This window comes from Pisolithus orientalis (genome assembly GCF_024613125.1).
Source record: "Pisolithus orientalis strain OTSU chromosome Unknown F5J12scaffold_46, whole genome shotgun sequence".
Lineage (NCBI taxonomy): Eukaryota > Fungi > Basidiomycota > Agaricomycetes > Boletales > Pisolithaceae > Pisolithus > Pisolithus orientalis.
The window spans coordinates 238,810-264,466 of NW_026260827.1; the positions used below are offsets into that span (position 1 = coordinate 238,810).

At 45.7% G+C, this 25,657-nt stretch overlaps 7 protein-coding genes and 1 pseudogene across 8 annotated transcripts; 2 read left to right on the forward strand and 6 right to left on the reverse strand.

Annotated features, from left to right (window-relative positions):
- Positions 1 to 320: 320 nt before the first annotated feature.
- On the reverse strand, positions 321 to 3,988 carry F5J12DRAFT_963382 (uncharacterized protein; the record flags this gene model as incomplete). The annotated part of the gene is made up of 7 exons (XM_051749968.1): positions 321 to 943; positions 999 to 1,119; positions 2,165 to 2,806; positions 2,871 to 3,002; positions 3,056 to 3,328; positions 3,392 to 3,751; positions 3,806 to 3,988. 7 exons carry the CDS (start codon positions 3,986 to 3,988, stop codon positions 321 to 323), a joined length of 2,334 nt encoding a protein of 777 aa, XP_051595917.1.
- Positions 3,989 to 4,456: 468 nt separating this feature from the next.
- F5J12DRAFT_897024 (uncharacterized protein) lies at positions 4,457 to 7,260 on the reverse strand (the record flags this gene model as incomplete). The annotated part of the gene is made up of 12 exons (XM_051747992.1): positions 4,457 to 4,585; positions 4,625 to 4,804; positions 4,865 to 4,961; positions 5,018 to 5,158; positions 5,298 to 5,429; positions 5,483 to 5,679; positions 5,746 to 5,934; positions 5,999 to 6,217; positions 6,273 to 6,673; positions 6,736 to 6,801; positions 6,852 to 7,001; positions 7,062 to 7,260. 12 exons carry the CDS (start codon positions 7,258 to 7,260, stop codon positions 4,457 to 4,459), a joined length of 2,100 nt encoding a protein of 699 aa, XP_051595918.1.
- Positions 7,261 to 7,633: 373 nt separating this feature from the next.
- F5J12DRAFT_915380 (uncharacterized protein) lies at positions 7,634 to 8,563 on the reverse strand (the record flags this gene model as incomplete). The annotated part of the gene is made up of 5 exons (XM_051749150.1): positions 7,634 to 7,686; positions 7,744 to 7,833; positions 7,885 to 7,987; positions 8,038 to 8,063; positions 8,318 to 8,563. The coding sequence occupies 4 exons, from the start codon at positions 8,561 to 8,563 to the stop codon at positions 7,768 to 7,770; spliced, it is 441 nt and encodes a 146-aa protein (XP_051595919.1). The 3' UTR covers positions 7,634 to 7,686; positions 7,744 to 7,767.
- Positions 8,564 to 9,118: 555 nt separating this feature from the next.
- On the reverse strand, positions 9,119 to 11,384 carry F5J12DRAFT_963383 (uncharacterized protein; the record flags this gene model as incomplete). Its single annotated transcript, XM_051749969.1, has 8 exons — positions 9,119 to 9,756; positions 9,849 to 9,883; positions 9,932 to 10,031; positions 10,085 to 10,374; positions 10,529 to 10,562; positions 10,816 to 10,954; positions 11,066 to 11,146; positions 11,265 to 11,384. 8 exons carry the CDS (start codon positions 11,382 to 11,384, stop codon positions 9,554 to 9,556), a joined length of 1,002 nt encoding a protein of 333 aa, XP_051595920.1. The 3' UTR covers positions 9,119 to 9,553.
- Positions 11,385 to 11,769: 385 nt separating this feature from the next.
- Positions 11,770 to 13,662, forward strand: F5J12DRAFT_785995 (uncharacterized protein; the record flags this gene model as incomplete). The annotated part of the gene is made up of 7 exons (XM_051743345.1): positions 11,770 to 11,799; positions 11,946 to 12,003; positions 12,073 to 12,618; positions 12,667 to 12,809; positions 12,851 to 12,895; positions 12,987 to 13,292; positions 13,345 to 13,662. The coding sequence occupies 7 exons, from the start codon at positions 11,770 to 11,772 to the stop codon at positions 13,660 to 13,662; spliced, it is 1,446 nt and encodes a 481-aa protein (XP_051595921.1).
- A 942-nt stretch (positions 13,663 to 14,604) lies between these two features.
- Positions 14,605 to 17,774, forward strand: F5J12DRAFT_907337 (uncharacterized protein; the record flags this gene model as incomplete). Its single annotated transcript, XM_051748917.1, has 12 exons — positions 14,605 to 14,838; positions 15,145 to 15,300; positions 15,343 to 15,398; positions 15,454 to 15,749; positions 15,838 to 16,220; positions 16,269 to 16,482; positions 16,529 to 16,791; positions 16,848 to 16,953; positions 17,003 to 17,034; positions 17,065 to 17,184; positions 17,206 to 17,404; positions 17,452 to 17,774. 12 exons carry the CDS (start codon positions 14,605 to 14,607, stop codon positions 17,772 to 17,774), a joined length of 2,382 nt encoding a protein of 793 aa, XP_051595922.1.
- A 1,415-nt stretch (positions 17,775 to 19,189) lies between these two features.
- On the reverse strand, positions 19,190 to 19,262 carry F5J12DRAFT_t186 (annotated as a pseudogene). The gene has a single exon. The product of its transcript is annotated as a tRNA-OTHER (tRNA).
- A 2,892-nt stretch (positions 19,263 to 22,154) lies between these two features.
- Positions 22,155 to 23,333, reverse strand: F5J12DRAFT_858687 (uncharacterized protein). Its single transcript, XM_051746777.1, has 5 exons — positions 23,270 to 23,333; positions 22,794 to 23,214; positions 22,649 to 22,742; positions 22,392 to 22,594; positions 22,155 to 22,336 (listed from the first exon to the last, which is right to left on the reverse strand). Exons 1-5 carry the CDS (start codon positions 23,290 to 23,292, stop codon positions 22,235 to 22,237), a joined length of 843 nt encoding a protein of 280 aa, XP_051595923.1. The 5' UTR covers positions 23,293 to 23,333; the 3' UTR covers positions 22,155 to 22,234.
- Between the last annotated feature and the right edge of the window lie 2,324 nt (positions 23,334 to 25,657).

Genomic DNA, 25,657 nt, shown 5'->3' on the forward strand with positions numbered 1-25,657 from the left:
CATTATAATGCATGCTAATGGTGAATGATTACTTGATCATGTTATGACAACACGGCCCAGACCCTATTGTCATGACCCCAATGCACATTATTATTGTCTAATAATGGAAATTCTGTGACATAAACATGTCATGACAACATGGCACAAACCCTATGGAATACGGCGTTGTCATTGAGTGATAATGTCATGATAATGGAGCACTGGCATCATTATCACTACTTGTTATGGCAATTACAACCAGACAATATTTCGTTGGACGACATCTCGATGACATGACAATGCGAGTGTTCGACATTTTGATGGCACACAATCCATTAACATCAAGCTAATATTGCCTGGTTTCTATACCATATAGCAATTACAGAAATCATATTACATGCTAATATACACAAAATCAGCACTATAATATGATCTAATGCATGAGGTGGGTCAAGGGGAACATCGTCATTATGAAAACTCAGGGCTGGGATGCTGCTATCCTCATTGTCGCCAGATGAGGATAGAGGTGGTGTTGATACACCGGGACTTGGAATGGCCATCATCGTCGGGAGCATAAGGGATGCTGCGTACTGACAATAGAAGGACCACATGAAGATAGCAGCAGTGATGGTACCCGTAACCAATGGAATCGATGCAAGAAGACCAAACATGATAGCACTGAGCGACACTTGGCTGAGAGGCTGCAACGACCACTCCAAGGGCTGACACAGGCAAGCGGGTACCACTGTCATGGCTGCGCCTTCCAGAGGTAAGGCCATCTGAAGACAGCTCACCTGCGGAGAGGTTGTAGACAGCAGGGGAGAAATGCCATTCTCCAGGGGCATGTAAGGACGACCAGGGGAGGTAGTGATGTATGAGGACGTGTAAGAGTACTCGCCAATGGTGTTGGACAGGTTCAGCGAGTCAAAGCCGAGACAGGGGGAAGATGAAGAGGGGCCGGGCACTGCCATAAGGTGATGTAAGCTACAACAATGATGGAGGATCTGATTCGGGCTTACAAGACATGGAGGAGACACCATAGGGGGACTGTGGGTACTGGAGATAGGCCTCGAGGTTGAGGGTGTCATAGGCGAAGGGGGCATCGATGAAGTTGGGTTGGAAACAGCACAATGAGTGCACCTAAAATCTTGTCACAATCACCAAAGAGATCTGGAGGTAGGGGGAAGCAGACAGGCTCAGGAGCCACATGAAAATGTACAACATGTGCATATGCACACATGGTGGTACCAACTACTGAATCGATGTTATCGTAGCCCAATGCGACATTGCTACCAAGCAATATTGTGACTAGGCAAGAGTGGCGTCATTGTTGGGTGGAGAGGAGGCGTCGTTCCATCATTGGGTGAGGCTAAAGCTGGAGCGGTCGTCATCATTGTCTGCCAAGGCTGAGGGCAGTCTCATCGCTGGGATGGGGATCCCAGATGTTATTGTCATTGGGACAAACTGGGGTACTAGGTCAGATGCAGCTGGGGTAGAGGAACAAAAATAAGAGATAAAGATTAAAAAATAAAAAAGGAACTGACGGACTTGCTAGAGCTGGAGTGCTGGCATCAATATGCTGTGGCAGAGGGTCATCGAGAAAGGCCAGGGATGGTGACAGCCATTGTTGTGGAGGCTGGGGATGGGGATGGCAATTGTTAAGAGGCTGGGGATGACTGTCGTCATCAAGGCTAAGAGCGATACTGTTGCCAACACTAGAGCATGGACAAATTATAAAATACCTGACAATCATTCTGTATCAATAATGATACAATGAATTATGGTGCAGTAACTTACTGAATGACTCCATGAGAGTCTGAAAGGCGTCGATGCTTGTGAAGTTATGTTAATAGCCTTGTAATTAATGGAACAAGTCATGAACATGGTGACGGAACGAGAACAAGAAATGAACATGTGGCTATGCTGCTTGATAATGTACCAACCAGGTTTGGTAATGAGTTGACAATATCCTAAGTACCATAGTCGTTGTAGTTCAGACAGCAAATACAGGCATTTTTTGTCACCGAAATCCAGAGGACAAAATCACATTTAAAATCGTAATTCTACGCTCGCAAAAATGTATATGAAGTATGCGGGAAGGCAACAGCCTTAGATCTTAGACAGTGAGAAAGGTACTAACAGAATTGGCATGACCCAACCACTATTTCTTTCCATGATTTGTCACTCTCGTACGGCATTTCTCCTGCAGTGGCTGGGTAATGAGAGGTGCATCAGCTGCAACAGGTGTGATCCTCTGCTTTGATGCTGCAGAAGTGCAGCGAGCAGAAGAAACGGAGCGTCCAGATTCAGCATCACCTGGGTCAGTAAGGGAAAGTCTTCCGACACCAAGGTGGACTTGAGTCGTAGCAGACAGCCTCGCATTACCTGCACCTTCGTGGGAAATTGAAGCTGATGCTTGATGGTTGACAGTCGTATCCTCCAGTACAGAAGTACTGGCACTGGGAGGTGGGCAAACAGTGGCTGCCATGTCAGGAGGATGGGAACCAGCCTGCAACTGTAGTGGGGACTTGGCTCCAGTGGAATTGGGGATCGAGAAAGGGGTGTCAGAATCCTGATCCATCTCCTCAAGAAGGTCATCTTCCCAGTTACATGGCTGAGGAGCTAAGTGAGTAGGCTCAAACTGTGGTGGTTGACGGGGAGGCTGTGGCCCAAATAAATCGTCATTAAAGAACTGCATGACTTCCCGTGACCATTTATTACGTTTGAAGAGTAGCCGGACATAAAAATTGAAATCATCGCGATATCGAATCTTTGTGTGGTTTCCTTCTGCATTGAGTTCTGTGTCATGAGTGAGCAAGTAGCATGCCTACCACGAAAATGTTATCATTAGCATTCCCTATATCATGGACACGATTTATGTTAGGACTTACCATGACGGTGAAACTAGCAATCATTCCCTCGGTGATGCTATTGACCTTCATAATTTCCCCTCTAGGCTTTGGCCCTCCCCTTTTCTTTGTGCCAAGCAGTGAACTCTTCCCCTTCAACAGAAGATGCGCCATCTATAAGCAGAGTAACTGAGTCAAATTAGAGAAATAGAACATGACAAACTTACTTTGACAAGTACCACACTCTTGAAAAGCGTGTCTGAGGTCATGTTGTGTGGATCAGTGAACAGAACTGGTGCGAGATGTTCATACTTGCCGTCGAGTTCAACATTTTCTGGGAGTTTCAACAAAATGAGAAGATCCTTGCTGGTAGCCTTCGAATCTTGGAGAGACTCTGAAAAGATATCGACAGGAAGTTTCAAAGATGAGAAGACAATGGAAGCGCTATCTTTAACTGCTTTGAGCAGGTTAGAACGTTCTGTATTGACATGGTGATGAAACTAATACAAGTCAAATACAATAGTTTAGCATGTATTATCCAGAAGATATGAGTTTAAACTTACTACAGTCTTGAACGCTTGGTATGTCTCCATCTGCTTATGGAGTTCTTTTGGAACTGCCTCATACAATTCTTCAACTGTCCCATCAGCCATCGCTTGAGGGGATGACCAACGCATGGGGCTGTGGGGATCGATGTTTGGTTTTCGAATTGTTGGGAAAATTGAATTGTCGATCCAGAAATTGTAGAACATCATATACTTCTTGGCAGCTTTGGCAATGGATTTATCGAGTTCGGAGGGTGCCTTTGTGGTACAATTGCGACTTCGAGCAGGGACTGTAGCTTGAAGGGCTACATAATCCCTGCATACACTTCGAAGCTCGTTCTGCGTCTCAAAATAAGCCTCTTGTACAAAGGAAAGTGCCTGAGAATAGATGTCAGTGATCATAGTAGATGGACATGAAGAAAAGGACCATACCTTTCTCAACTCTTGCACATCTGCAGTGGGACCTGGGACATGGAGGGCCCTCCGCATCTGCTCGAGGTCACTTCCAGAGTCAGAGCTATCTCCATGAGTCCCTTTGTCAGCTTGAGAATCATTGCCGCCATCAATGGCACCAATGCGGCTGGTGAAATCCTCCTCAGAGTCAGATTGGGGCATTCTGAAAACAAATAATTAAACTGGGGCAACTGGGAAAAACTGGTCGTGAGTCTGGGAGTGCCGTTGCAGAATGGAAAACATAGCTTGGACCAAGATCCTTATATATGTTTCCAGCCCGAAACCCGCTATCAGTTACGTCTTGAAGCAGCAAGGAAATCACATACCTTGATTATCGAGCGTTAGCTGTTAATGTAAAAGAGACACAGCCTGTAACATGTAAAGGTGTTGGATCGAAATGGAATAGTTGACCTCGATGCAGTAAAATGAGTTTGTGGTAGGATTCAGTTCTGGGTCATGTCGACTAAGGTCCAACAACATTCTCCCTCTGAATGGCATTGCTCAGCAAATATTAATACACACTGAGCCACCCTGCTTCCATGTTTTCATTCAAAGAAACATGTCACCGGGCCATGCATTTTTTCGTTGGGGCGAGTACTGTAGTTTCGCACTGCCCCCTTTTCTTGTATATCACGCACCATGTGTTTCCACAGGTGCACCTTCGGAAAGTCCCAATCTACCTTGAGACCTGGGATGGAAGAGTTCATTGCGCGCTCTTTGTATGCCTATGAAAGTGAACGTGACATCCGAGCGAGCTAACTAAAGCAATAGCATTTCAAATGGAGAGTCAAGACTCACCTGTAGCCTTTTGTTGAAAACAAGAAGCTCAGTTTCAATGGCAGAGAGCATGCGATCGGTTTGGATGTCGAGGCCGATCAGACTATCAAGTTGTAGATAGCTGCTGATAAGGCCAAGAAGGAGATATCCCTCGGGACATGCTGCCTTCATAAGGATACTTAATGTGGGATAAAAAACTTGCTATTACCAGGAAGTTACGTGTCAGCGAAACACCACGAAACATGGAGAAATCTGGCTCACAATAGATAGGTCAGCAAACTTATTCCCATCATTAAATGTCACCTTGAGGATGGCTGTGAAACAAAACAGTTTCCACCAGCATGGAAACTCCTTTGTACTGTTATTGTAGGGTAGATTAGTACATGCCAAAACTCAGAACAGAATCGAGCTCACAGTCGTTCAACCGTTGCTTCTGCATCACGTCCAAGGTACCTCAAAATGATCTTCAGATCTTCAAAGAGATGTTTTCCCCACAATCCCAGGTGGAGGACATGCAAGCGATCAAAACTCAGTGCCAAGTGAGGGTCAGAGTACCTGATATGCCAAAAGACATTCTTTTACCCTTAATAAACTTACTGTGAATGGGGGCTATGAGGAACATACGGGTACAGGACGCAGACCAAGTTTCTTGAGAATTGCTTCACCAGCAGCCTTACAATCGTTGTAAACTCACAATGCTTCCTCTCCTTGCCCTGCATTGCGAAGAGCAAAAGTCTTAGAAATGTCGTGGAGTAATTCAAGTGGCACGAGGCATATAGGGCATGGAGCCTTGCCATTCCAACCTTGAATTAAAGACATCATACATCTGTTGGTGCAATCATTCAATTAACTCAGAAACCGATTTGTTCATTGACTTACTGTTCCTCATAGTCCGCAGATAGTATCAAAAACAATGGGAAAAGATACCATATAATCTCGTCCCAACACCTATGCTGAAAGCCAGTTGCCGAGAAGTGAACCATGGCCTCAAATAATTTGATGGCACTTTCATGCCAAACAACACGTTTCAAAGTTGTATAGCCAAGTTTACCTTCCTCAGCTGCATCCTCTGGGATCTTGAAGGATTAGATCGCATTAGATGTCAGTATTGTGAGCAGATGATATTATAACGTAGAACTTACAATCGGAAGCCAGCCGACAACACAACCTCCTCCAACGGACTCAGAATTCCAGATGTCTACAGGGAGATTAGCACACCAAACAACTACAGGGTACCCTTTCACAGTGCCATGAGACGAAAGCCTTGTCTTGTCAGCATACAATATAAAACAGAATGGTACAGCATTTTCAACATCAGCAGGAAGCTGAGACTGTTAAGGGCACAGCAATGTTATAATCAGCCCAGGGACAAGAACTGTGCTTGCACATACTTACCTGTATGTCCCACCAGTGATCACATGTCCAAGGCTCACCATAAAAGCATTCATACTCTTCCCCATTGTGTTTGTAAACCCATTCAGCATCCCAGACAAAGTGTGGGGCTAATTGTGGGTCAGCAAGCAGGTCAAGAGCCCAGTCCCCGACTGGCCGAGTATGAACCTCAAACTCCATCTCCTTGCCCTTGTATGGCGCAGAGATGATGTGCTTGGTGAACTAAAGGATCAATATCGATAAATAGCATTCACAGCACAGCACAACTAATACACACAGGTGTTAATTTGGCTCCTGCATTATCACATGCCTTCCGCAACTCAGCATCGTTCTTCATCGTCACCTGCTCCATACCTTTGGTTACAAGAAGGAAAAGTTCCAATAATCCATTGACTTGAGTCTTGTTCAATCCAGCATCAAGGGCGATCTCTGCAAAAAGATAATCGCCTCGAGTTTTGAATGGTTTCCATGGCATGGAGTCAACCATAGTGGGCGAAGCAGCATTGTTGATTCCAAATTCTTCATATGGCTGGTGCAAAACGGGCCGACGACTGCGTGGATGGTACTCTGTTTTAAATTCAGTGGGCAGTTGGAGGGAAGCAGTAGATAGTGGGCATGATCGTGATGGCAATTCAGTAGATATATTGGAAGTGCTTTCCACGGATGTGTCCACGGTTGCTAGAAAAATATCACAGTTAAACGATCAATCCGATAACACTATATGCTGAAGAGGTACTTACTAGGATCATTACTATTCCCGCTGTAGTCATCGTGGTTCAATTGATTGCTATCAACCAAAGGATCAACTATTTTGTGACAAGTGAAGAATATCAAGCTAATATGAATGGAAACTCACAGCCATTGCCATCATCCCCATAGATATCACTATCTACATGTTCACAAACAGCATGGGAAGAACCAGCGTCCGATTGAGATAGATGCTGCCATGGTGCAACAGATGCACTGATTGAAGCACGATCATCTAGTAGTTGAGCCTTTTTTCGAGCTGCAGACACACAATAGATCAATTCAAGTGTTAGAAGGAATTTAAAAGCTATGAACTCACCCTTGCATCTTTCTCTTTCGAACTCCTTCCCACGTTCGGCTTGTTCTTTCTGTAATTCTTGTTGTTTTTTGCAGCTGATTTCGTGCCTTTTGATACCCTGTACCTTGAACTGTTTGCCGCAAAACCGGCATATATGGAGGGTAGAAAGCATTTCCTCAGAGTAGTTGTACTTGCCTCGAGGATTGCGCGAGGGTCCCATGATTCAGGTTCTTGAGAAACAACATTAGCATAATAATAGACGGTCTTTAATCGATTATTGTTGATTACTAATAATACCAATGACATATGCATGCACTGATTACAGTATTAGAATCGAGCTACTAATCAGTAATACACTAGGAGTCCATGGAACGAGCACAATAATTGGACAGTTTTCAAAGCTGAAATGGTGGCTAAAATCATAATAGTTACAATAGTCAAAATTTCAAAGGAAGTTTAAAAAGTCAAAGCAATGCATTTCGAAAACACTGCAGGTATGACATGCAAACTTGGAAACACCAGAAAACAACGGATAAACCAAGCGAGAAGAAAGTCTTGAGAATAAAAACGGTGAACAGGGGCATAAAAGATTCCTCTGTTTCCAACACTTGCGACTCCACATCATCGCCAACGTGTACATAGCGGACTAGTAATATAGAAAGTGACATTAGTACATGCAGATAAATGTAAATACCGTATGCACTGTTTGTCCTGGGTGATCCTCCAATTACCGCATGGCTGGTACCAACACCGTTGCAGTCGACCGTGACTGCAGAAGGTCCTTCCTTGTCACCTGTTATGTGTTCATCTCCACAGTGCACATTAAGGGATGAAAATGACATACCGTCCAGCCCACTCGACCCTCCAACTCTGGTGGAGCTGATATTCGCCGCCCTATGCAATCTCCTACTCTTCCTCTTCCTCTGCGCGTGTTTCCTGGCCATTTACTAAGAATTACATTAGTTATGCAAATAAAAAAACATCCTGAGTGACTCACAGATACTTGTAGAGTAGAGTGGCTTTCTGTATGAGAATGAGTGATGAGAGTGAGCAATGAAAGTGAGTGCAGGAAATGTCCAATGCACAAGAAAATAGGAGTGGAAGTTAAACAACTTTACAAGCAGTACTTGCGGCTAGTATGCAATTTCGGACGCATGATAGTCAGTAAATTATTCACATAAAGTATGAAATGTGTCATGTGATTGATCAGGCTCGCCATATAATGTTCCTTCATCGAGGACTCTAAATTTTACAAGGAGCATGTGTACATAAATCACCAAACGGTGGGTGATGCGAATGTGAACATCTTGCTTTTGCTTGCGGAAAGCTCGGGGTAGCCCGGCAACAACAATCTTAGCTGAGAGATCCTTGATACCAGCGGGGAGGGGAGGGGGTGGGGGTGGGTGGTGATGCAGGGGTTCTGGGTGAGCACAATCCACGCGTGCAATAAGTAGATTATCCCTGCTCTCAGTATCAGGTCCTGCATCTTGACGGGTGTAATCTGTCCCGGCATCACTGGCCATGCTCTCGTTGTCGTCATCGATGCCATCAGGTGCCAGTCTGCATTGCTCCCTTGCGACCACCTCAACTCATCCTCGACCAATTTCGACACGGCATATGAAAGCTAAATAGACCGGTGTCCAATCATTTATTTGACGCTTTCTTGCCACCCATTCGATGTGGCACATTGTCGAATGCATCCTGCATCCGATCCACACTAGCAGGTACATATCATTCGCAGAAGTCGCTTTGGGAACAGTAGGCAACATACTCGATGCTCCTGTGCGCAACGATGTCAGGTATGAGTAAAGACCAGACCTACGCCTTGACGTGTGGTGTGGGTGGTAATCATCGCCAGAGGGAAGCGAGTCATCAGGAGAAAGGATGGGAGTGGGATCACGAAGTGGTCGCGAGCATACTTGTGCTTGTACCGTAAATGAGTCGTCCTTTGAGTGTTTCTCAGTGGCAATCAATGGTCCCGAAACAAGCTTGAAAATGAATTAGTCCGAGGAATGACACAAAAGCGAGATGAAAGCAGCATCTAACAAATCAGCGTCCTTCTCGATGAAGCTCGTCACACTGTACGAGCAATTCCCTGCATATTAAATGGTTAATTCCAAACAAATTCTGTGTCAGTTGTTGGAGGACGAGCACAGTGAGCATATGACATTGTTATTCCAGATGACCTTGCAGAATCCAATGAGTATTGTAACCAAGTAGCTTACCCCTTCACAACAGGTAACGAAAGGATATGGTTAGCACCTTGGCAGGCAGAAATGAATCTATGGTTTCGACTCCCAATGCCGCAACCATCGTGGTAGAGGGCAGCCAGCAAGTGGGCATCTGTGAGCGCACTCGACAGTGTCGTAGAGCAGGGAGATGGTGGAGGGGCCAGGTTACTAACCGCATGCATATACCCGCACAGTGATGTGAATCTGCAAAGTGTCAGAAGCCCTGGGGTTACCTGCCAGAGGTGCAAAACTGCGTGTGGGCGAGCCAGAAAGGCTGGGAAGTCAAACGGGCGCATTGGATGCGTGCACACATGCGCAGAGCGTTGCGAATGACTTGTGAACAGCTGCAAACTCGTTAGCAACCCCCGATGTACCTGCCAGAGGCGCAGTATCACGCATAGGGGAGCCAGAAAGGCTCGAAAACCGAACAGATGCATGGAACACGTGCGCGCGCGTGCGGAGCGTTGCGAGTGACCCACAAAGGCCTGAAAATAAATCAGAATGCATCAGCCCCAGAACCACGCCTAGAGGTGCCACACAGGCCCAGGAACCACGCAGATGCATCAGGCACACGCACGCAGGCACAGTGTGCTCAAATCGATGCAAAAATGGCTGCAAGAACCCAAAGACATCAGAATGGGCCGAAACCGCCCAACTCACTCATTGGCACAAAGAGCTGGCGAAGTGGATGGCTTGGGGAAACATGCGGATGTGTCAACTGCACGGATGGACGTGCAGAGCAATGGGAACAACCTGAAAACTGCTAAAAACATGAGCAGAAAAGTCAGAACAAGCCAAGGAGCCAAAACTCACCTTTAGAGCTCGAAATTGAAATGGCCAAGTATCCCGAAGGACAGAAACATGTTAACATTGATGGAAACGACGTGCACGTGCCGCAAAACACGCTGATCGAAGCCCAGGACACACAAAACATAAAGATTGCCTTTGGGGAATGGTTGAGGTGATGGGCAGAAGCGAGGACTTCGTGGCAAGTGTTGAGGTTGAGGAAGCTAGTGGTAGGGCTGGCAAATGAAATGGTGAGGTGAACAGCACTATCGGTGGCAGCAACGTCGACTTGTGACAAGTGGAAGCAGTGCGCCTGACTGCAAAAGGTCAGCATATTGCATATTTGCAGCAATGCAAGATGGTGACAAAATGACTTATGGACTGGGGCTGCCCGGTTCACCCAACAATTCTTCAAAGCCACAACATTGTGAGTGGCAACAGCATCTCAGGCCATGCAAAGCGAATGCATACAAATATGGTGAGTGTTCCTTAGGGATCTGAGGGGCTTGTTGAAATCACATATGTGTGCATTGCACACGGCTGGACAAGCAAGGTTTCTGGCAGTGCTTCCTGATTACATTAGCATGCCATAATCAGATCTTGCACACCATCATAACGACTCTTTCAATGCACATAATAATTCAGGGACATCACATTATCATTTGGCTTCATTACAATGATGCCGAAACTTTTTGTGACAATCTTCAGATCCTGTATCAGCAGTCTACCCAATTGCCATCCTCAGAATTAGTGCTCACCTGGAAGCCAAATCCCTTGAGCCTCATCTGTACCCAACTCTTTCCCCTTCCCCTTATCCACTGGCTGTGCCTGGTGCTTGGCCCTTGACAAAGGCCTGGTAAGCTCCTCTATGACCTTGTAATATGGGTGAGACTTAGGCTGGTGACAAAGGCAATACCATGCATGATCCTTCACATCAGCCTCTCATGCCATCATCATCTGGTTGAAAGGTGGCCATGTCTGCATGGCAAAGATTGTTGCTGGGTCAACCATGTGCATATCGATAGCAATAAGATGCAGAGGGATCTCGAATGCTGGGGGTAGATGTTCAACAACCATGTGGACCATTCCCTACATAGATGTCAGGAATGGATATCATGGCTGCAATTTCACTTACCAGCTAGGCCCACACAAGCTTAGCCACTTTGCCCCAGTGCTTAGTGTCCTGGCCCCAAAGTCATCTCAGTACCTGCATTGTAACCCTGGCAGCCTCCTCAACCATCTGCTTGGCATTTTCAGTGGTGATGACCAGCTGGGTGTTGTTGGTTGATTGTGCCAGGATGAAGGTGCTGGTGTTGGTGGTAGACATAGTGCTGTTAAAGCTTAGGTGTGCAGGTGGTGGGTGCTTGAGCAGTGTGGTGAATTTGCTGGCTAGCATACACCATTCAACAGGCTTACATAAGCACAATACAAATGCTCACTCTGGTGATGCTGTGATTCACATTATCATTATTTTCAGGGAGATGGGATGCATTTGATGCATGTGTCCTAGTGAAGTGTGACAACCACTGGATCACATCACCGAATGCTGACTATGTTCCCCAACCCTTCATCTTTGATGGAGAAACAATCATGCCCCTACATGATGGACAGTTCAGCCATATAGACCATTTTCAATGGCCACAGTTGTTCGCAGAATGCTACACATAGAGTCTGTGTGTCCCCTGGAAAGTGGCCCATGGAAACAACCCAACATGGAAGTGGCTGTGGTGGAACATTACCCAGTCAGTGGAGGATTTTGAGCTGGAAAGAGGGTCTGCCTTCAAAGTTGGCAGGATTCATGCTGACAAGTGGAAGTCAATGGAGACCATTTATAATCAACTAGACAAACATTTGCAAGATTGGCTAAAGAAGCACCCCCACTACAAAGGTCTCTGAGACCCAATTCATGGCTGGGGTCATGTCAGCAAAGTCTCCTGCATCTGAAGGTATGATTTTTTCTGGTTCAGATTTCATTAATTAAAATTTTCTCTAGCAACTCCCACTTATGTTTCAAGACACAGTCATATTGGTCGCTTTTTGTCAACACCTCCTCCTAGATGTCTTTGGCATGCTAGAATATCTGGACACAGACCTTGACCCTGCTACAGGCACTTTCATTGATTCATTTGACCACTGGATTGGGGCATTCATGACAGACCCCAACATTTGCCAGTGCCTTTTCAAAATACACATGCCTGTCTGGATGGTCTGGAAACCCAATTGTGTACCCCCAGACATGCAAGTGTTGAAGACCATCGAGATTACATGCCCTCATGACATAGTCATGGATCCTGAGGTTTTTGAGGTCAGGCAGATGCTGAAATGGCACAGCGCCTGGTACCACCCTGGTGAATCACACCACAGGCACACTCAACAAGGCCCAGTGATTGGGCTCAAGCAATTTGTGGCTCCCTGTCCAGAACCACCATGCACCAGCAGTGGTGTGGCCTTGACTCCCACAAGCATGGGTCCCATGGCTTCCAATTCTGCAAGTTCCAGCAGTGCAAGTTCAAGTACAGGAGCTGTTAGGATGGGCAGGGCTCGACAATGTAATCAGCCATGTATGTATCCTATTCATTTTGTCTCAGTGTGTTTAACATTTTGCTCAGATCCCCCTGCAGGCTCAAGAGGAGCCAAGCCATCAGTCATTCTGAATCCCAAACTGTGGGAAGACCTCAGTGATCCAGCTATTCCCCCTGCTATGTCTGCATGGCATGCTGCCCTGAAGGATGTGAATAAGGATGCAAAAAGGGTTAGTCCCAATGTGCCCAAGGTAACTTACTTCTTTCCCAGCCTGAGTCTGTTTGTGAGGGGCAAGTCCTCCAATCACCAGCAGAGGTACCTGAGGAATTGGCTAGTCTCTTGAGCAGGTTGGATCACTCATCTTTCTGCCTCAGATGTGTCTCCTGTTATCCCTTGGTCCTGGCAGGATTTCCTGAACACAATTCCCAAGCAGATTTCATCCACATTTTCCAGTGACCAACTACATGAATCTGCTGCCCTCTTCAGTCCTGAGCTTGTCAGCCTCCAACATGACATACCTAGCCATGTACAATTCCAGGATATTTCAATTTCCCTTGCAGACCTCATTACCACTGATCAGATGACAAAAAGCAAGATTTTATGGGATTTATATGAACACAACTTCCAGTTCAAGTTGGTTGCTCTTGACCATGTGATGATGCCTAGCCTGTGGTCGAATCAGGATTCAGAGTGGCTTGATCATGTCCAGCAGGTACATACAATTTTACCTCACCAGGAATGTGCTGTTTCTGAACTCTATGCAGATTTTCCCTGGTGATTTGGAGCTCACCATGTGTGCTGAGCCTTTCCCTCAGAAAAATCAAGGCCTTGGCTCATCTGACTTGCAATTGAAATGGGAGTATGTAGAGAAGCTCTGGGCATTACTTGCTGTATGGCCAGGATGCCCCTTGGACTTGGTGGAGCCAATTATGCCATTAGTGTCATCGTCGTGTGTCTGGGCAATGGAAAAGAAGTTGGCTATATTTTATGCACAGTCATTCTTTGATACTTTTGGTCATCTGCCCCTTCTTCCCTGCCTTATTCCAACTGCACTGTGTGGTTACAGTTCAAATAGTTGGTAACCTCCTTCATCATTCCCCAATACCATTTTTACTCTGTACATTTCCCAAACGATATTCATAGCATGCTTCAATTGCAATCTCATTTTGTTCATTGCACACTTGCTCTGTCTCTTTCCCCATCACCCTCACTAGTCATGTGCGAAGGTCAGTTTGCTTTTCTATGCTGGAGGCTAACTATTGGAGATGTGCTGGTGGCATCTTGGGGTTGCCTTCCAGCAACCAGGATTTGGTGTCCTGGTCACAGTCCTGTAACTTGGTATTGCAAGATCATTGTCTACCACCAACTCGCCTAGACAGTTTATGCATCTGACCAAATTTCATAGATGTCTTTTCGTTGACCAAAACAGCTTACTAGGTGTGGTCCCCCTGTACAAGTTACCACCCCAACAAACCAGATTCCTGACTCGCTCCATGCAGATGATCTCATGGTCCTTGTTGACCATCATTGCTGAACCTTCATGCCATGTTCCTGGAACTGCAGGGCTTTACCTTCCTGTTGAGTGCTTGCTCACCTTACCTGGCCATCACACTTTCACACAACACCCCAGTGATTCCTCCAACCCACACATCTGATGCCACTCTGCTTCAAGTGCTGCTTGCCTGTTAGAGCCTTCTGTGGGTAGTGAATGTGACCTCTCCCATGATGCCACTTTCAACCACTTAACCAATGGGCTACATATTAGCCAAGACCTGCTCTTGTCACCATCTAGGAATGCCTGAAAAAAAATGAAGCAGTGGCAGTGGCAGTTGCACACTGTCATCCCTTCCCTCCTTCAGCCATACCTTGCATATTGATGACTATCCAACCACTTCCAGAATCCTGTTGACTATGGACTGCTGACATGTGGTTGTCACCAGACTTGAAAACTGAGAGTCATTTGCATTGATTTCAATGGTGAGATTTCTGTGTTCTTTGTGATTTTCCTCTGCTTAGATGCATTCATGGCAGCTCTGCAATCAGTTGATCTGGCTGTCTGTCCTTGTGCACCTGCAGCCCTCCAACTCCTTTGGATGGGCTACTTCCCCTGTGCCCCACTGGGGCCAACACTTGCTGTTAGCCTACAGCTTCTCAGCTTTGTCCAACAATTCTTCATGTGCATACCTCCAAGCACTTCAGCATGGTGTGAGTCCCTTGAGGCATACCTTGCAGCTATGGGTTATGAGGTGGACACAAAGGTATGGAATTGTCATGTTTTGTATCATTACCCCATTTTTTCCACTTCATAAAACATACATTACTGCCATAGTGACTGTAGTACAGATGACTCTGCTATGTAGGTAGTATATCTTAATCTGATGCATGACTATTTCATGGTTATAAGTGCATGCATATGTGACATGTTCTGTTTCTTGGGACTGCTGTAGTGTTATATTGATAGGGTAGGATGTTTGTTGGTATTGTTTGTGGTGATGTTGCTATATTATTAATGCATACTTTGGTTGTTCTTCTCAGTCATGGATCATTGCTGATGATACTTGCAGGAGGGTATATTCCAGAGGTTCAGTAATGCATATCACTGGTATTGTATTCTGGAAACATCCCTTGATGAATATGTCCAACAACAACTGCAAGAATCTGCTAGTCCACCATCAAACATCCCCTCTGCAATCCCATTGCCAAGTTCCCCAGACAATGATGTCCTCAGTTCAAAGATGAGGCCATCAGAATACCTATGACAGCATTGTCCTCTATGCTTTGGTGGCCAGAGCTGGCAGAGCAATAATAGTGAACATGGGTATGTCACTTGGTGGATATAGTTTTGTCAACTGCTAAAATTTCCTTTGTTCTAGCTTTTCTGATGTTGATGCAATTGTTTGCATTGATCCTTGTTTTACTCAGAAGCGCAGAAGTAGGCATCTGGATGATCCAGTAAACCCTACAGCTACAGTCTTTCTTTCACAAGAAGATATTTGTGCTATGGAGCATGAGGTTAATGAGTTGCGAAAGTCAAAGTCTTCAACCCAAAGGAGGAGTGGACAGGCTTTGAAAAAGAATTATCTTGGTGATGGGGAGGATGAGTTTGAAGAGGGAATGAGGATAACAATGTCAGTGCTGAAGGGTTGTAATGAGTCCTTTACTGCAGCTGGTGAGAGGCACCAGAACATGAGTCTTAATCATTTATTCTGACTCCATTGGTCTGATGGCAGTGTAGGCAAGTACCCAGTTCTTTTCAGATACTGGTATCATGGCCCTACTCTGTCATCATGATCATGTCATTTACCTTGCAAATATGACTTCAGCTGGGGAGAGGCAACATTATGCACTTGCCCTCATCAAATCTCTTTTTGGCCATCTCCCAGATAATTTTCATATTGGGCTGTTATATGACATAGGTTGTCAACTGGAACAGAGCTGCAGGAAGTGGGGTTTTCCCAAGTCATTTCTGCCATGTATTTCTTTTGCCATCTCAGTATTTCATGCCTTTGATCATCAATGGGCATATCAGCTTATCTATCACCCCCAAAAATGTGAAGGATTTGGGCTATCTGATGGAGAGGGATGTGAGCATTTTTGGAGTTCAATCAAAGGGCTGATACCATCTCTTCATGTTTCTGGGGTATGTGTGCAGTATGCCACATCTGTTTCAAGCTAACATATTATTCAGTCTCATCAACACCTCTTTGTTATTGACTTCCAGGTGTGCCACCTGGACATGAAAAGTCTCACTGGTTTGGGCCAGTGGCTTTTGCATCACTGGAATCATTGCCAAGGAAAGAAGGCTGCTGCAAACAGAAGCCTAAGGAGATGTGGAGTTGATATCCCAACTCTTCAAGCTGAATGGGTTGCTCAAGTCTCTGCACAGACAAAGCCAGCTCCTTGTAAGCTGCTGATATAAATAATGACTCCTGTTCACCATCAAATTAGGTCACAGCTCTAAAGCTGCTGAGAATATGATATTGCAAATCATGGCAACTCAGAAATCATTGGCAAATTATGAGGCCAAGCTAGAAGTGCTGGAGAAAGATCTTCTCCATGGGGTTGCTGACATGACAAGCTTGAATATCCAAATTGCAGAGTGTCATCAAAAGGTTAAGTGTTTTAAAGAAGCTTCGCAGAACCAGAGGGCAACCCTAGGCATAAATGGGCATTCAAATCTTGCTAGCATCCAAAGGAGTGCTTATCTTCAAGTTAGTGGCAGTGTATTTTCTACATGGTTTCATCTAATTGAGACCATGTTCCATAGCTTCACATGCATGCATTAGCAATCAAGAAATGTATCAGAGATCATCTGCACCAACAAAAGTTTGAGTTGGAAAGACTGGAATGCTCATATTGGCAGACTCTCAGTGGTAAGAGGTCATCATTCATGAATACCCTTGTATTTGACTTGCCTTGGAGAACAAAGACTTCAAAACCACACAGAAGCATCTGTGAAGTGATGAGAACCAGGAATAGCCAAGCTTGCCAGTAGCTACAATAATCTGTGTCTGCAAATTGTAGGCCTCATACACAAGGGAAAAGCTCCTCAGGGGTCAATAGCCCCACTCCTGATCCCAAGGGACTCTTTGTTCAAACTGGATGTGGATGATGATATTTGGCAGGGTATTGGCCTTGGGAATGATTCAGATGGGTTACTACCCCCATGGTTAGCTGATGAAAAAGTGCACTCAGGGATCAGATCACTCCTTGAGCTGAGGCATTGTGAAGAAGAGGAAAGGCACCTGTTGCAGGAAAGAAGAGCTTTGACAGAGTGGTTTTCTGAAGAGTGGGGTCATGTGCAGAAAACCAGACAGAGTGCTGGTAAGAGACATGTGTCATTGCATTACCATGACTAACACACATTGTAGATGTTGATCTTGCATATGAACTTGACTGCAGAGCATTGAGACTAGCAGGTCTGTGCATCTTGTGGAAGAGGCAACTTAGAGGCTATCCTGGAACACCTAATGAGAACTGGGGTGCAAGTGATGAAGAACTTCACAGCATGGTGCAAGGTGGTCATGTTATATATATTGATAGTGATAATGAGGAGAGGTTTGATGGATTGGAGTCAGAGGGTGAAGAGGATGAGGATGAAGTGATGGATGATGAGTTGCTATGTGTTGCTGAAGAATTTTCCCTGGCAGATGAATATCACCAACAAAGTGATATGCCATTGGAAGAATTCTGATGGGGAGAAGAATGGGAGAATGACCTACTGGATATGGATCCACCATCATCTCCAAGTAAAAGAGTTTGATACAAATAAGGGTGATAGAGATATATTATAATCTATTTGGTGTGTTTAAATAGAATTTTTTTTGAGCATCATGTTTGCAAGACATATGCATGTGTAAAATGTAGAATATCCCACTGGTTGGCAGAGGGGTAGGTGGGATGTCCCAATGTAGCCTTAGAGGCTGTTGTGGGACATCCCACTGCTTGACAGAGAGGGGGTGGGATGTCCCAATGTAGCCTTAGGGGCTGTTGTGGGACATCCCACTGCTTGGCAAAGGGGAGGGTGGGACATCCCAATGTAGCCTTAGAGGCTGCTGTGGGACATCCCACTGCTTGTCAGAAGGGGGGAGGGATGTCCCAATGTAGCCTTAGAGGCTGTTGTGGGACATCCCACTGCTTTGCAAAGGGGAGGGTGGGATGTCCCAATTTAGCCTTAGAGGCTGTTGTGGGACATCCCACTGCTTGCCTAAGGGGAGGGTGGGATATCCCAATGTAGCCTTAGAGGCTGCTGTGGGACATCCCACTGCTTTCCAGAAGGGGGTGGGATGTCCCAATGTAGCCTTAGAGGGTATTGTGGGACATCCCACTGGGTGACAAAGGGGAGGGTGGGATGCCCCACACCAGTCTCAGAAGGGGGACAGTGGGATGTCCCAACTTAGCCTAAGAGGCTGTTGTGGGATATCCCACTGGCTGCTAGAGAGTGGGGTGGAATGTCAATATAACCCAAGAGGGTGTTCCAGGACATAGCCTCAGCTAGTGTTGCTGTGGCTCAGCTCCAAAGGCTGACCTGCTCAACAACAAGCAGCTCAGTCACTATGACAACTATTACCAAATGTAGCCTTGTGTTGCCACATACCAAATCCACAATATTTATTTTAATACTCAATAATATAGATGTGGTATGGCCCTTGGCTGAGGACAGCTCCCTGAGCCACAGCAACACTACCCCCAGCTGCCAGAGGGGGAAGTGGGATGTCCCAATGTAGCCTTATGATGGAAATGTGACCAGAGCTGGGATTGAAGCAACCTCTTAGGTGATAACCAGTGCTCTAACAGTTGAGCAAATATATATTGTCCAGGTACTAATATCAGTAGCATGGGGGTAAACCAGTGACATGGGAACAAGACTATGTGAAGAGCAATGCACCATTCCCCACTTGCTCAGAGGTTGTTGTGGGACATCCCACTGGTTGCCAGAGGGGGGGAGGGATGTCCCAATGTAGCCTTAGAGGCTGTTGTGGGACATCCCACTGGTTGCCAGAGGGGGGGGATGGATGTCCCAATGTAGCTTTAGAGGCTGTCATGGGACATCCCACTGCTTGCCAGAGGGGGGGAGGGATGTCCCAAAGTAGTCTTATGAGGAAAATGTGACCAGTCCTAAGATTGAACCAGTGACCTCCTAGGTGTTTACCAGGTGCTGCAACCACTGAGCCATATGGTCTGGGTACTAGTGTCAGTAGCTTGGGGGCTTAGACTAGCACTGTGGGAACATATCTCCATGAAGTTAATGCACAGAATGCACCATCTCCAATGTGGTCCCTTCATCTGGCCACTTTTGGAGTGTAAAAACAGTGCACACCCCCTAGGGTCATGCAAATGGTCTGATTGCCTTTTGACCTTGTGTCATGTGATGGATCAGGATTTACTGCTGTGTTTCCAGGAGGCCTTACTATCAGCCACCTTGTGTCCATGTAACTCACAGGATCTGGACTTACCAAGGATGCTGCATGACCCATTGTACTGAGCATGCATGGGTTCCAGCTGCAGCTCATAACCTGATGAAAATGTGACCAGAGCTGGCATTGAGCCAGGACCCTCTCAGTGTCAAGCAGCTGCTCTGACCATGGAGCTACCTTGCATTGGATTCTCTATGGTGCTTGTAGGATTAGTGCAGATTACTACTTCAACACCTTAGAGGCTGTATTGGGACATCCCTCTGGTTGCCAGAGGGGAGGGTGGGATGTCCCAATATAGCCTTAGAGGCTGTTGTGGGACATCCCACTGCTTGGCAAAGGGGAGGGTGGGATGTCCCAATGTAGGCTTAGAGGCTGTTGGGGGACATCCCACTGGTTGGCAGTGGGGAGGGTGGGATGTCCCAATGTAGGCTTGGAGGCTGTTGTGGGACATCCCACTGGTTGGCAAAGGGGAGGGTGGGATGTCCCAAGGCAGCCTTGGAGGCTGCTGTGGGACATCCCAAGTCCCCTTATGAAAGTCAGTGGGATGTCCCATCCCAGCCTCAGAGGGCTATGATGGCACATCCTCCCAAGTTACCTTTGCAGACCAGCACAATGCCCTATGATGACCTCAGAGGCTCATCTGGGACATTCTGCCCTCTGCAGATGGTGTTGCAAAGGTGACTAACCCCATGTTCTATGTGGGGGACTTTGAGATATTGGCTTGTCACACAAGTGCTCAAAAACCATTCACTTCTTCCTTCATACAGTACAAATTGCATGAGGTATAGACACAAATTGATTGAATTTATTACTGCAATTTTCAAGGCAAATGTGGAGGCCCAGGTGGGTCATCTCCCTGGCAACTAGTGAGATGTCCCAATACAGCAGAATCAAATTGCAAAGATGTACATGAAAAGTACTATTGTGTACTACTATGCATGGTGGGATGGGAGGGGATGTATAGGTCAAAGGATACTTTGTGGATTAAATCTGTCAGAGGAGCAAGGGGGCTAGGATTTCTGCAGCTATTTCAATGCTAATATATGCTGCACTTTCAGGAGTAGGGACCCCAGTCACCCAAGGCAGTCTTGGGACATCCCAAATAATTGCATTTGAATGGATGGCTATGTGGGAAATTCCATTTGTCCCAGGGCCTAAAAATCTGCATAGCCCTGGGACATGACCAGATGTCCCTGGGCAGACCTTGGTCTGGGAGGCTATTAGGCTGGATGGATTGGAGAAACTATTCAGCCTAAATGCTTATGAAAAATTGTTACCTGAAGTGGGTGTGTGTTATTGATGGACAGGGGAGCTCCAAAGGTTCAACAGGCAAGGCAGCACATGAGGCTGATGCATGAGGCTGATGCAATAATTCTGAAGATGACAGACATGGAACTCTGATAGGGGTCAACTTTGGTAACAGTGGAATTTTGGTGTTGGCATCCCTATTTCAGCCTCAGGGAGTATACCACTCCCTACACTGGTCTGTGCAACATGGCCAATTGTCAACCTTGTTTGGTCATATGATACAGTACAAAGTAGGTACATTATGTGTCTCCATGTCTTACAGCAACTCAGTATACTTAATTGGTCATGGGCCCATCTAAATGTTTCAACATCCTTACCCACCATGGGCCCTCCCATATGTTGTGGTAATGCACTTACAGGCCCATACATATGTTGCTCTCACTTTAATCCCTCAGGCCTGTCTTGGGGTCTGCATAAGTGTTGGTGTTTTGGTGCACAGGCTGCCCATGTGTTGTGACTAAATGTGACTACACTATGTGTAGACATTTTCTCTGACTTCAAACCTGAGCAAACATGTAGAAAAGGATCTAAACTTCAAGTATGGATTTTTTCAGTATGCCATCACAAACTCTAAGTGTGAGATTGATGTATTGTATTACATATAACAGGGTACTATATAGTGGAAAACTCACTGTGATTGGTCAATTCTGGTCTATCAATTTGGAACCTGCTGTAATGTCAACTGTTGGAACATGTGTCCCCTATGTTTATTTGCTTACAGCATACAAGCTTACATAATAATTCTTCGCACTTAGGCAGTTAGTTTTTCCTTGTGCACCTCAGTCTTCTTACCACAGAAGCCTGAGACCTTCTTTATAGTCTTAATTTTGGCCTCCTCTTAAGATCAACAAAGGTAAAGGCATGGTTCCAAGGCACCACTGGATTCCCATCAATAAACAAAAATAACAGTACAAGGCCACCAACACTCATTCTGTACCTTGCATGTACACAGCTAACAAGAATTTCATGCACTATATTTTTTATGTTGTATGGAGTGGACTCCAAATATGCACATGGTACATGAGAAAAATCATGCAGTATGTTTTATATTGTGTGAATGGTCTCTGAAAATGTGCATGATACATGAAAACAATGCACAGAGTAAGAGAGATGTGCACAGTACCTACAAAAAATATGCGGGGGGCATCAGAAAAACGCACATCAATTTGTTACAGATGCAGCATCATATGCTGACATCTCTCATGTATCTGATGTTGAAAGAAATTTCACTGCACTTTAATCTCGGCCTACAGCATGACTGTTGTTGCAGAAGACCTGTCTCTAACTAATCATGACACATGTAGTTTATTTTCTGATTCTTGGCATCGCGTGTGTCGTACAATCATGATCGGATTACAACGCTATCTATGAAGGTGGGGTATACAAGACATGCATACGGGGCGATCGACAACAAATCAATAAGAAATGATCATTGACGCCTTGAATTTCCTATCATAGATCCCCCACGCAGATCTCCGCCTTGCAGGGTGCTGCCAAGTGTCTTGCGTAGCTGTGTGGAATGAATTAGAAGCTAAATAGTCGATAGAATTAGGTTACAGAGCTAGTCGATAGTCTCCTGAACTCACCTGCATATGATATGATTCTAATACATGGATGGCCCATACCATCTGTCTCTTGAGAGCATCATCGAAGTGATAGCCAGGTACCTGTTCACGAGCCACAACTGCAAATTGCATCATTGACTCGGAGATACCCCACCACCAATCCATTGAAGAGGCCATGCCCCGTATAACCGAATCCATCGTCCCAACCACTGCTGATAAAAAATCTGTTCATATCTCATTAGTTGTGCGACCCAACTCGACATCGAACATTCTCTTGCCAAAGTGCATTTGCGCATCTCCTCTTTTGGGGAACAGCGGCCATCGGTTACTCCCGGAACTCACTGTGAGAGCGGCCCGATATCGTCTAGATTCCTGCAGAAAACAATCAACACGCAGACTGGCACAAATTGTCGCCAAACGAACATCTACCATACTTGCGTACGAGTCACTCCAATCGCGTTGAGTTGGCCTTATGACATCTGGAAAGCCGGACCCAAAGTCGTGTAGTGAACGTGCGTTTGAAGAATGCAATATGTCCTTTAGGGTAAAACATCCTCTCTGCGCGTGGTCAAGAGTCCTGTCTACGCAGTTGGCGAAGTTGCGAGTCCAAGCAGCTGTGTAGCGCACAACATCGTCCCGGGTAGGTGTCTTACCAGACACCCTCGGGAAACGATGCGCGTAGTGAACGAGCTGAATACATTGTGTGATACATTCCATTTGGGGGAAAGATAAAGATGTCGTTGGAGGCGGCCGAAACGTTCCCCTCGTGGATACGTCTACGGAAACGGGACGATCGCCGCTCAGTGGATCAAGGGGAGCTACCGTTTCATACGGGGGGCGATCTCTGGGACCACCCAGTCAGTCTAGCCATAGAGATTCTTCAGAAACAAACCACGCACTTGTGTCCTCTGCTCGCTGACATGCTGAAACGGAGGTATGCAGGCGGAGATGGGATAAGTGTATGAATTGTCGCTGACAATGACCGTATATATATGTAAGGCCTTGCGCAAACTGACGCCGTGCATGATAGAAATTGTATCAGGACCAACATTTGAGAAACAATAAACCAGATTGGTGGACAAGGTATCATCAGGCCTCTGCAGACAATGCGTCGTGAATATACCACATCTTATTGTCCACACTTGCATCTTCGACACATGATTCCCACACATTTAGTGTACGGCTGCCCGTTTCTTCTTGTTAGTGGACGACGGAGGCATTGATTACGTCGGTGGACAACAGCTGACATCCTAGAAGATCGTTAGCGGAGTAATTTCTCAGTCCGGACAATACTTTCTGAAATAATTGTACGTCATTTACCAGTGGACGGCTTGCCTAGCGAGTCGTTAGCGGAATACGGATGCCGATCAATCACCGAAATGACACTACATAAGTACCGTAATCCCGTAAAATATACAAGCGGTACAGTGGCGGTGCAATGGCTTATGTAGTGTCATTTCGGTGATTGATCGGCATCCGTATTCCGCTAACGACTCACTTGCCTCAGGCAAACCATCCACTAGTACATGACGTACAGTTATTTCAGAAATCATTGTCCGGACTGAAAAGTTACTCCGCTAACGATCTTCTAGGATGGTGTCCACAGACGTAATCAATGCCTCCATCGTCCGCTAACGAGAAGAAACGGGCAGCCGTACACTAAATGTGTGGGAATCATGTGTCGAAGATACAAGTGTGGACAATAAGATGTGGTATATTCACGACGCATTGTCTGCAGAGGCCTGATGATACCTTGTCCACCAATCTGGTTTATTGTTTCTCAAATGTTGGTCCTGATACAATTTCTATCATGCATGGTGTCAGTTTGTGCAAGGCCTTACATATTGTATATAACATATCAAAGCCCTCTGGGCACTCCTGGATGCATTTGGGGAAAGCACATAATGTAGTTATTTAGATTTACAAGTGATTCTACAGGCAATTCTATTGAGTGAGTGTGTGTCCAAGTTTCTGCAAGGGATTAGTACTGTGGGGGTGCAATATTGAATGGAAAAGTCTACAGGGCACACATTCATGTCAACCATGTGGGATGGCAGATGACATAACTGTTATTTGTGAGTAGTTGTTTTGATGCTCAGAAAATGATGTATGAGCAATCTGGAGGATGGGGGGGCACACACAATGAGGTGGAGCCACAGACTTGTCCCCTGAGCATCCAAACAGCATCAATGATGCCCAAACAGTAGAATGTTGCTGTGGGGTCTGCACCACAATGAGGAACTGTAGTGAAGTTGAGTGACACTCCCTCTCCAAGCAGTCTTTAACTGTCAAAACACATACAAGAGCAATGGACAAGTAGCTGTAGACTTGTGAATGCAGAGGGCATCAACACACCCCTGATAGTGCAGACAATGAAGCAAAACCACTGAAATTCCACAATGGATTTAATATCCTTCAACATCAGGAAAGGGAACTGCCACAAACTTGCATACAGAGCTTGTATGACATACCAACAACAGTCCCCTAGGGTACACAGACTCAGCAGTAAATTCCTCATGTATAGTAACATGGTCCAGCATATATTCTTGCCAAATAAACTCATAACTGATGGCAATGACATCACTGACCCCAGCAGCATCAATACACAAGCAGCACATGCCAGTGTCCATGGTTGTCTGCATGACACTCCCTGACATGATGAATATAAACAAAATGCCAAAACCCCAATGCCCCCTGAAGGCCACATGACTGGACTTAATGGTCTGGTATGATCATTGAGGACAAAGAGTTTGCAGACCTGGCCTGATGGCATCCAGGAATATGGTCATTGTCAGCAATAATTCATGCACTTATCCCATCTCTGCCTGCATACTCCATTTCAGCATGTCAGTGAGCAAAGGAAACAAGTGCATGGCTTGTTTCTGAAGAATCTCTATGGCTAGACTGACTGGGTGGTCCCAGAGGTCACCCCCTATATGAAACAGTGGCTTCCCTTGATCCTGATCCTGCTTTCTCTGTTCTGTCTTCACCCATCCCTGTTCTTCCCATTCCAATGATGTTATTCCTTCAGCAAGGCTGCCCTGAATACTTTATAGTTCATACTCTGCCACTTGAGGTATATAAGCCATTTGATACTCTCCTGTATTCACCAGTTTTTTGCTACTTTACAAATTGTCATAAAACCTATCTCCTCATATCTGAGTACTTGTGTGGATTTGTGGATGGTTCACAAAGTCAGGGACCTTGAGAGCTACTAGTCAACAAGCCATAGGGGTTACAACATGTTCAGCTCATAGTGACATCTCCAATCCTTCATGCCTAGTCTG